The following is a 12,087-nucleotide window of genomic DNA, read 5'->3' on the forward strand; positions in this document are numbered from 1 at the left end:
TGGCACCACCTTAGAATGTATGGCCCAACCTACCAACTAGTCATAAACATATTTTAAACATACCCCATATACACCTTTCTCCTCCTCCTTTTATATTTTTTTATAACCCGTCGTCTTTACAAGTTTTTTGCTAAACCAGAAGCTATGATATGCCTCGTATATTTTCCCCGTCATATCTTTATGCTGTCTTTTCATAGTTAAAACAATTTTTGTATCACTAATATTTCAAAGAGTCTAAATGAATTATTAAATGAGGAGTTATTCTTTTTCCTCATATATCGAGGCCTTTTCCTATGAGATTAAGCAGTTCACAAACGTTCTAAATATACTAGTATATATCTAGGTTGTTTCTATACCAAAATAAAATTCAAACAAATCAGTTTCTATTAAAGATGTGAAAATTCTTTGAAAGCATAAAATAAAAATGGTATACAATAATTAATTAAAATATTAATTCATATTGTTTACGTCCAGCAGCCATTTTGTAAAACTCAAATATATCAATGATTTTCATTATAAAACAGCACATTAATTAAAAGCTTCTCTTCAGTAAACTAATTTCCACTATACATAATTAACAGAATTGTAGTAGAAAACACACAAATACCGGACCACAACAATTACCAATACACTATTAACTTAAACTGATTTATTTTTGTGTAATTTTTATCAACTTCATTTCTATTTATACTGACAGAATGATTGCTATCGGAAACTATGATCATATATCAGATAGATCTTTTATCATTTGATCTATAATAGAACGAAACTTTTATCATACTTTGCAAACATCGTGATCGATTTTCGATTGAAACTCCAAATTTCAAACTCAACCCCCCAAAACATCCGATTTTTATTACTTTAGTTTCATACGTTGATTTTTCTTTAAGTAACCTGTCAATAAAATGAGAATTAATCATAGATAATCTTATGAAGTTGATCGCATTTGGCCGATTACTTCAATCAGTTCCAGAACGACAGTTAACGTATCCGAACAATCAGATCAGAGTTAACCCGATCATAATTTTCGAATATATCTTATAATATAGTGGTTTGTGGTTGATAACCTCGTGAAGCTTAAATTGTAAGTATAAATTTATTGGTAGTTTTAGCTGCAAATAGATATTACAAAGAAAACAATTAAAATAAAAGTTTAAAAAAAAAGAATAGTTGCGTGTGTAAATAAAACTCTAGATTTATTATTTATTTTAATAATGATTGGCACACATTTTTTACAACAGAAAGTTATGGCAATATTTGTACAATAAAATATTTATAAATAAATAAATAAAAAACCTCAGAATGTACAAAAACTAAATCTTGAACAAATTTAAGAGAATAAAATTACAACAATGCTATAAATGAGTAACGTACACAGAGAAAAATCGTTTATATGAAACCTTGAATAGAAGCTTGAATTATTGAATTATTGAAAATCTGTTAATTAACTAAATGTGTAAATATAGGAGATTTATTACATTGAAATAGTATACGAAACGTTTTTCTCTGTGTAAGATTTAGCAAAAGCCAACAGATGGTATATTTTAGTACAAATTCTATGTATAAGTGTAAGACTACGTGTCTTTTAGATACACAAACAAGAAAAATCATAGTAGGGTAAACTATCAATACATTTACTTTTTAGTATTAATTGTTTTCTTGGCTAAAAATGTCGATTTAGATGAATCATACAATTAATTTTTTAGACATTTTTTAAAACGTCTTCAACAAATCTTGAAACCACGAATTTTTAATTTGATTATGACTTTTATGAAAAATTGTTTCAACAAAGTAATGTTTCACATAATCTGTCAGCGGTGTGCCCAAAATTTTACTTTGAGAGGGACAGTACATAAGTCTACTGAATCTCAGTGGGTATGGACTACCCTCCAGTGTAGCAAGGGGTTCCTTTTTTTATAAGATACTATTTGACATTACAGATTCTAATTATATCTAGCAATATATAAATTTTTTGAGTTTTTCATACAATATTAACATATTTTTTGGTCCAGTACGCCACTAATATCTGTATACTATCTAATAATGGTGGAAGATTTTCTGTTTGTCACATTTTTTTGAGATATGAAGTCATCAAGTAATTAGGGACGACGGTTCTTTCAGAAAAAGATCGATTTTTAAATCGATTCGAATCGCAACCTGATGAATCGACCAGTAAAAAATCGATTTCCAATCGCCTTTTCTCCAAGTTTGTATTTATTAGTAAAATATGGGATTTTATAGTTCAAGGTTATGCTAAAGTTTTTTTTTGTTCTTTCCAGTAAAGTATAAGATCAAAATTTAGGTGCACATCTGCCTATTGTGAATAATTTTATGGTTTCAAGGGTGACATATCGATTCAAAAAATCGATTTATTTGGTACAAGGTCGAAAGAACGTATTTTCTTCTATACTAGTAGGGAAAAAGTATTCAGATATACTATTTAGAAAAGGCATGCTGGGCATAAGGTTGCAAAGTATAATCAGAGTGATCCAAATTCAACCAAATCACAATTTAAACTTTCCTAACTTGTAGGTTAGCATCTTTATATAGGTATAGTTCTTTCAATATCCATTGCAGAAGACAGTTATCATAGGAACAATCAGTAAGAAATGAAAAATAATGTTTATTCCCCGTATAAAATGAAACATCTGACAAACCGTCAATCCACGTGGACTCATCATCTCCACTGTTTACCAATGAAAACATCGAATCGTACTAATAAATGCATTTCTATTGGCCGAAGCTGTCGGAAGGCGTATGAACACAATTTCTTCGAAATATTCCTGCCAGACAGTCAGCGATAAGCAGTGGCGTGTAAAAAACTTTTGCCATAATTATGAGAAGATAAAAATCAATTTTTAACCAAGAAACGCCCCAATACACTCATCAGAAACTTCAATTTACTCATTTTTACCCTACTACCATGTGTGACAATATTTTTTTACGGTATGTGCTCTATCTGTAAATCTTGAATTAGATCTTTTTTTTTCAGCTACTTTTTTTTCCCTAACAGATTTACTTTCAGCAATCGTATTTATATTTACAACAGTGACCTCTTTGGTAAAAAAAAAATGATAAAATTAGGCACTGCTTCATAATACAATATGAGCAATAAATTAACATTTACTTATTTAAACAAAGCTACAAATTAAAAATAGGAAACTGAGTTAATTATTCGTTGTTTAGATAATTGCTGGGCCTTATATAACTCCCAGAAATATACTGGCCCACGTTTCGAACTCTCTTTCTATCATATAGATTACAGATTACAAACTTGCTGGGGCCCATACCAAAAAGAAAAAACACATCAACTGAGGGGTGGCTACTCTGATTCCGAAAAGCTGGAACTTGATATTAAATCTCCGATTGAGACTAGCTTATTAACAAGAAGCCAGAAAAACAAATTACTCTCAAAGATTCTTTGATAAAGAGTCAATTCCAAACCTCCAGTTTTCTACCGATTCCTCTCCGGTCTTCGATCTATCCCTAAGTATGCCTTTCCCCCTTCATAGTGTTATTTGTTAACAGGATTTTGCGATATATCCACACTTCGAAAGCCTCTAATTTATTTATTCCGATGTATGGATTGAAATTATAGGGAAATATGGAGACTCCGGAGCAATCTGTCCTCATTCGTCGACTGGTTCAGTAGTTTTCTTAAGATCCAGATCGCTATCGATGGACACACCTCAGAAAGGTTTGTGATGTTATTTTGAGGGGCTTGATGATTCTTTATTATGGGAATGTGGAAATAGGTGCTAAAAAGAATTTTTTTTTTAATTTTTGTGTTTTCTTCGTTGGGCCAGGTACTTCTGGAACCTTCTTCGTTGCTATAAAGTAGTTTACTCAACGAAATAGTGCAAAAAGACCATTTCTTACCGTTTTATTTTGCTTGCACGAATAAATGATTATGTATAATCTTGATAGAACAAGATTCAAAAAGTTACGGAGCTATATTAATAATGAGGGTCCCGGCAACAATCTTTAAAATCTCAAATGTTAATTTAAACCTAACCTAACATTATATATATTTATATTTTGTGCTAAGTCGATTCAAAGGAAATTATCCGCACTATGTGGAATTGCCCTAAGAATATTAAATTCCTCCAAATTGCAATATTTTCAGAGATTCTGAACAGTTGCGTATACAGGTAAATTTATTTTTAACTGTTTTTGATAAACAGAACTATTTAGTATATTTTCAACTTGCCGGATACGCCACTGGTTCAAAATGTTATATTTATATGGAACTAAGCATTAAAAATAATGTTTCGTAGTCTTAATTTAACAATATCACAATTATAATATTGCAATTGATTCTAATTATAACTAGATATGCTTCCATAAACTTTAGATCCATACTATAAATTTTAGATTTTCGAATAAATTCATTTTCTTTTCGTTTATTAACAAGTTTAGAAAATTTCAGCAGCATAATTTCCATTATCGGAACCCACTCCACATAACCGAAAAGTAGAGACGTACCCCGCGCTTTTAGAAATTATAAAACTACCAGCCAGTCTCGTGATTTTTTTTTGTAAATAGAAAATAATTGTCTAAATCTCTTAAGATTTTTAAATAAATATTTGTTTATAAAATACGTCTTTACTTTCAAGAACTTTCAATAATTAAATATCTATATAAATCTAAAAATTATATATCGCACATTAATATACAGTTTTCAAAATATACAGGGTGATCGATAAAAGAAAACCTCATTTATATAACTTATACGTAAAATGCTATAATTCGATTAATGAATCACCCTGTAGATTAACCTAACTTTGCTATAGGGAGTGTTGTTTTTTTAAAACAATGAAAATATTTCAAACCGTAGAATTACAATTGATTTAAATTGAAAGTAAATATTTCATAATCAAAAAATGAGCGATGTCGAACTGTTGTAAAATTTTCAAAATGTTGCAAGCATTGAACTGTTGAAAACCGCCATTTGTTTGGCATATTTTTCAAATTAGTCACAAAGTCATGCAGTACGTATAAAAAAAATTCAGCTAATTGTCTAATCAAATTACTTAATTATATATTATTGTCTAGAATTATTACAATATCCTTAAAATTTGATCAGTTTCTGCCTTATTTAATCACATTAAGGCCAAAATAATAAATTCAACCAAATTGTAGAATTGTGTATACATATTTTATACCATAAAATTTTTATACAAACTTAATTTTGAATAAATTCATTTGTCTATGAATTCATCAATTAAATTGACATCTATTAAAAAAGAAGATTTTACTGTCAAGGTATCGGGTATAAACAGCTAACTTCATTATTTTATTCATGTTAATTTATAATAAGAATCAACTTTTCGATAAATCTCGTTGGATTTTTTATGAAAAAAATAAGTAAATATGACACTAAATTGCACTGTATAAAAACATATTCTTATTTAGTTTTTGTTAGTAATTTCTTTCAGGTTTTTTAAATCTCATTATTTTCATTTATTGTTACTTAGTTTCCGTTAGGTATTTTGAAACTTTTCATTAGATAAACAGAGTTATTATTTCATATTTTTTGTTTGTTTTAATATTAATTTCAAATTTGTAAGTCGTTTAACACGTTAACAATACATTTATAGAGACTGAAAATCCAGAACTGTTCTTGAAAAACGTATCAAAATGAGGTAGTCAAATTTTTAGTATGCCTCTGATTAAAAAGTTTCTATGATAATTAAGAGGTTAATTAATGATCAAATAAACTTAATTTATGTTTTTTTACTTAGTTGTGTTAATTTTATGGTATAAATTATATACCCCATTTGCAATTTTTTGTTGATAGTATTTATGTTATATTTTTACAAATCATTTTATACAAAGGATGTGTTTTAATCAATTTTTATATTAGATAGGTCACATATAGTTTGCTTCTTATATACTTCAATAGTTATACAGAAAATTCACATTAATTTGTTCAAACTCGTTTTTCTTATAATCGAGTAGTTATAAGTTATAAATGACGGATAAAATTAACAAAAAAATTATTAAAAAAGTATGAGAAGATGGTAATTTAGTGGTCATAGGTACAATTTATTCACTGGAAATATTAAAAAAATGAAAAAATATGATTCCAGTTAAAATTAAATATATTATGTTAATTTGAATAATCGTTTCAGTCTACAAATTGTTGATTTGCTATAAATATGAAAGTAGAGAACATATTGTTAGATTTTCTGCAAACTATGTGTGTATTTAGTCTCTAAAACGAGACAATTATAACTAACTAAGCTTTGATAATCTTTATATACAACTTTAATAAAAAAATCCTTTAAAAGTTTATGCAAAATCTCGTTTAAGAAAAAATGAGAATCTTTCCATCAAATTGATTGCTGTAGTTTGATATTTAATGAATAGAAATTATAATTAAGTTTTAAATATTTAGTTATTAGATCAAGTTTTGCATAATTTTGCGACAATTACTTTCAAATATGTATGATATCTTATAACTAACACCAATCCATTTATACAAAAGCGGGAAAGCACTATCGACATATAAATTCAAATTAAAATATTCACTAAACCATCCTCTGTATAAAAGATACATTATATTTTTCAAAATAAAACTTTCATCGATTCAACAGTCTCGTAGAAATTGACGCATGAGAATTTTTTAATACCATATTAAAGAAAAAGAATTTGATTTATCGAGAAATACGAGACGATTGGAAAGTACTGGATATAAATTAGTGAAGGGGTAGTTGATCAAATTGGCTTCATTATTAACTCAGCTCTGATATAATCAAGTTTATGTCGAGTGTAAATCAGTACTGACCAGTATAAATTGCAAACGTAAAGGGTGTAAATTAGTACTGATTACAGAGTACTTATGGATTTGTCAACTTTACAGTTGGTTGAGGTTTCAAATGAAATACGAAATAAAAATAACCTAACCTAACTTTTTCAACAATAAGGCGAACAAACGATAACTGAAAATGACATGTCATAGTGTTACTATGTGCCAAAATTTCGGGCTAAACAATGTTTTAAAAAAAGGCCAGTATCCTCTTCATTGGAGTTGACTTGAGCAGAGAAATGGCTCAAAATGTGTTTGAAATATCAAAAGACATATTACGTAACCAAAAAATGATTCTTTGAACAATCAAAACTATGATTAACTGTCCCCCTTTTTATTTTATTGATAATTTTCTTTAATATGATAAAGTGTAGGCAGGGTTCCTAACAAATGTGGAACGGGACCATCCCCAAATCAGAATCTGGAGAAAAAGATTTTTCGAGTCAAGTTTTCGATCATTCATAAATAAAGAATTTAAAGAAAAATTATGTTGTCGAATGGAATTATTTATTTAAATATATTTCAATATTTGTTTCATAAATAATAAAGTTGGGGGAATCCCTGGTAGTTAGGGGTTTTTTGGGAGATAAATTTTTGTGTCAATTTCACAGAAACAGCGTTTCGCATTGTAAACATTCACAATTTGCTATATTATATAATATTTAATTGAAGTGGAAACATTTTAAAGGTTCTCTATTTAAGGGATGATATCTTGAAAAAACAATTTCCGCCATATTGGTTATATGACAGATATTAATCTAAAATGCTGATATAATTATCTATAACAATTATTACATTGATTTTACCTTGTATAAATTCACGTGACACCATTTTTTTAAATTATTATTTATATATTTGATTTTACGCCTACAACAGATAGTATTAATAATTGAAAAAATTTAATCACGTGTTGAAACAAAGCAGTTCAACTCACATAATATTAATTCCAAGTTCCAACTATTTTGTATCAGAATTATAAGACACATTATCTGGTCCTTCGAGCCTACAATATTTAGTTTATATCCGGCTCGAAGGACCAGATAATGTGAACGTTAGTAGTTGTAGTAAACGGTGTATTATTAATTAACAATGAACAATTTTTCGATTAAACAAAATGATATTGAAAAGAATTAAATGACAAACTACAGATATATGTATATTAAGTTGTACTAAATTTAATAGTACAGTCGCTTGTCACTCTTAATTCAATTTGTCATAATTTTTCCATGGTAAGTCACATATTTTTATAAAGAGAGTCTTAGGGAAATTGGAGGATCTCAATTTTCTTTTGTCCCATTCAAAAAACTCAACGATACGGTGATATAATGAAGTAGAAAATTTAAACAAACTGAAACGAATATCAAATTAGCTTTCTGACCTGACATGTATATAAAAATGAAATAAGTAACAATAAAAATTACTTTGAATGTTCATATTACAAACTCTGATCCATATTTTTTTATTTTTTTAGCATTATGTGAATCTAGAGGTTGAATTAATCTACCTGCACCCCCGTTGGTAAAACTGTAAACAGTAGAATGAGTAACTTCATCCCGTACACCCCTAGGAATACACAAAAGTGTTTCAAATATGCTGCAAACAGTCTTCTGGAGAGTAGAAACCATTTGGATTCCACTAGAGCTACCCGATAGAGAGCTGTGATGAAATTTTTAAATATTCCCTCCCCAATTAATACCAGGATCTAACGTGAGTACCAACAAGTCCAGATATTCCTCCCCGATACCTCGTTTTGCAGAGCGGAATGTTATTCAGTTTTAGTTTCGTTTAATTTCAAATAACACTACACCAACAGACGTTTCCTTCAGTCTCTGAAGATGATAACAAATTAATTTTGAAGGAAAGTATGTATCAGCGCGTTCTGGACACAATTTATAATAATTAGCCAACAACTGACCGTACTATTGAATTTGATACATCAAAATTTGGAAAAATTTTTGTAACACAACAAATATTTCAAATAAAAAATTACCGTGGGACATAGTTATAAGGGTCAAACTATTAATAGATGACCTGTTAATTTATTTTGACACCCTGTATACCTAACCGGTGTTGTTAATTGTTAGCAAAACTTGGAAATCGATTATGTAGTATGAACCATCTCGAAAGAATGTAGTAGTATCAATAACTAAGAATGATTTACTTTTATTACAATTGGAAATCGAGGGATTAAATTAATTAGAAATATTTAATTCAAAATAATTGACATCAATCGTTGAGTTAACAATATTTATTAGCCCGCTGATATTGAAAAACTGAAAAGATATTAATCGAAAAATAATTGATATGTAGGCAATTTACTTGATAAATACTTTTAGGTTTTCTGAAAAGAACTCTCTAATGTACAGGGGCTAAAAAAAATTGCTTACATTGAAATGACAAAATTCGTTTCTAATTCGTAAACATTGACAGACGTTGTAATTTGAGATAAAACATATATAACAGCGATTATACTCGATATATAATATATTCTATGAATTTTTATTTTTTTCGAAGATAGATAACATCTATTCGTCATTGTTTGTAGAAAATATTTCGAGTTCTATAAAATCTAATGAGAACTAGATATAAAATTTGATATTTTCTCATCTGTTACAGATACTTTCCGTTCTACAAAATTATGGGGAATAAAATTGATTCGAGTAGGTCCTTAAGCCGCCGAAAAAAAATGAAATTTATCACATTACGATGTAAAATCATCTAACAAAACGGCATCCTAACCTCAATTTCATTACTTGGGAAGTTTTGGAAAACTGGTGATACAATTTTTTACCTCATTACACATTATTATGTATTCGGTAAGTTTCTAACCTATTTTAGAACGAAATTCAAATCCTATATACATATTGGAGAGATTTGGGACAATTCGTATGGGAAGTGTGCGGAAAAACCATTAATTTAACATAAGAATTGAAAAAGACTGTTCATTGACCGATATATCCTCATTTATATGAATATTTCAGATATCTAGAATAAAAATTACTGTTTAATTCCAGTATAAGTGACAGTTAAACATCCGAACGCCATCTAACGTCGCCTGTCATCATTTAATGTAATGAAAACTGTAAAACATTGCAGTTGGCTCCATCTATTATTACGTAGCTATGAATTATTTGTGAATAAGTTTCTACAATGTTGTAGAAAGGTTGCAAAAGTATATGGAGGTCTAAAGTGGGCGTTTAGTTGAAAATTGGCGACTATCCAATCCCAATTTAAAGAAAAATGTCTAATTTTTTCCTCATCAAAATCTAATAAATTTGATTTTGAATCGGTGCCGAAAGTACCTCTTCGAAATTGATTATAAAATTTTAAATTTTCGAAGAAATTCGTTGTTTTAACAGCTGGAGGAATTGGAAATATTTTCTTTCAAATATTTGATATACAACAAATTTTTTTTAGTCGCTTTAGCTGCACAGTTTCATCATGTTATCGAAAATCCAAATACAAGACACAAGACGTTGTAAATTTTAGAATTTTTTTTACAAAATCTTGTTTCCGACAGGAACTGGCAGTGCATCAAAATATAAATTTTAGAGTCAAGGTACCGATAGACATCTAGAATTCACCAAGGATGGAAGGGATCGTGTTTGAAGCATTTAGAGTGATGACATGGTTAAAAAAGTTGATAAAAATAATACATAATCGGCGATTTAGCCCGGGAAAAGAATGAAAATAAAATTTTTTAATGAAAAAACTACAATTTTTCGCAATTTAATGGTTTTTTTTCACTAAAGTTGTACCAGTTTTCATATTGCTGAATTTTTTCCTTGAATTTTACGTTTTTTTTTATAAAATTTTTAGGTTATGTAAAAAATCAATATTCACACGACAAAGTTCTATTAAAAGTGGAAATATCTCTTTGCGGAGCTTTAAAAAAAGCTTTTTCACTTTTTAGATATACAAAAAGCTACGAGGGAGACATTATAGAGAAAAAAGACCAAGAAATGAGGAACCTGTAGAACGAACAAGTAAAAATCCAACAGACCGCAACGAAAATTACTGACAAAAACATGGAAAAATAAGAAGACCTATAAAGAGATGGTATCCTGGTACACAAGAAGATCTAATGGTGACAGGAATTCAAAACTGGAAGGCCACGACAAAAAAATCAAAAAGAACCGAAAATATTTGTACTAGAAAACACGAGTGTGCCAAATTTCTTCGCCAAAAATGTCATTTCCACCCCTCTACATTGACCAACATTCCGCTAATACATTTTTCGATAAACATACATTAGGATAAACCTTTCGAATAACTTCCCGTTGTATTTCTATGAACCAAGATCACGAATCGCATACTAAATGTCTATTAGTACCTTTAAAGATAATAGATATTAGCTGTTTTCTACGTAGATATATTTTAAGCCGTCGAAGCGCAATTGGAGACACAGCGTCTTCTCTTAAAACCTACGAAGACACTTGAGTTTAGGCAAGCCAAATAATAACGATACTATTCCCTTTCCTCGTTCACTATATCCACCAGTAATTCCACGTCAGTCAATAACCGACTTTATATACAACGGGAATATTATTATTATTACTATTATTTAGTAACAGCTATTGCACGCAAGTGTCGAGGAATGTAAGACCGGTTTTTGGGGTTATGGGGCTTTCAACCCGCGCCTGTCGCCCTTTTTGGACGATTGTCAGTCTTGCTACTTTTCGTATCACTGATATATGGTCCAGCACTATGAGTAGCCAATTGAAGATAACTAGATTGTTTAATAATGTCACTGTCACTTGATGAATGCACATTTTGAGCCGCCACCACGCCATCGAATCCCACCGCTCGTTGATAATCACCGCAAAGGATATTATAATTGCAGCATAACGTCCCGTCCTACAAAAATATAATTTCATATAAATAAAAATAAAAAATCATCTTATAAATTAATTTTAATAAAATAAAATCTATCAGATCGATTTTAATTTCTATAAATTATTTTTTTATTATATATTTTTCGTGTATATAATATATTTATTTCCCTTCTAATTGTTCCTGATTTTATTTCTGTTCTGATTTGCAACATTTGGAATCATAAACATATTAAAAACGTATAAGAAATTAAAGATATTTATATCCCTTTCGAAATCCTTATGAGACGCCTATGGTAACTACTAAGAAGGTCAAATAACGCGTCATAGTTCAACGATAATATTTGTTACCAACTGAAAAATACGAGTATTCATTCCGCTTACATAGTTACGTCATATAACAACGTGCATACTTTTAAAAACGTACTTACTAAGAACGTATAT

The 12,087-nt window shown here is 29.2% G+C and overlaps 1 protein-coding gene and 1 long non-coding RNA gene across 6 annotated transcripts in view; one reads left to right on the forward strand and one right to left on the reverse strand.

Moving 5' to 3' along the window:
- Positions 1–845: 845 nt before the first annotated feature.
- Positions 846–10,944, forward strand: LOC130447269 (uncharacterized). Its single transcript, XR_008910230.1, has 3 exons — positions 846–1,084; positions 8,283–8,518; positions 9,428–10,944. It is a non-coding gene; the product is annotated as an uncharacterized LOC130447269 (long non-coding RNA).
- A 140-nt stretch (positions 10,945–11,084) lies between these two features.
- LOC130447267 (protein kinase C-binding protein NELL2-like) overlaps positions 11,085–12,087 on the reverse strand; it is a 65,748-nt gene continuing 64,745 nt past the window's right edge. For all 5 annotated transcript variants that reach the window (XM_056783988.1, XM_056783984.1, XM_056783986.1 and 2 more), the window contains one exon: positions 11,085–11,668. In XM_056783988.1, the coding sequence (XP_056639966.1) occupies positions 11,441–11,668 (228 nt within the window). In that variant the 3' untranslated portion in view covers positions 11,085–11,440. The remainder of the gene's footprint in view (positions 11,669–12,087) is intronic.

Source organism: Diorhabda sublineata, chromosome 8 (assembly GCF_026230105.1).
Source record: "Diorhabda sublineata isolate icDioSubl1.1 chromosome 8, icDioSubl1.1, whole genome shotgun sequence".
NCBI lineage: Eukaryota > Metazoa > Arthropoda > Insecta > Coleoptera > Chrysomelidae > Diorhabda > Diorhabda sublineata.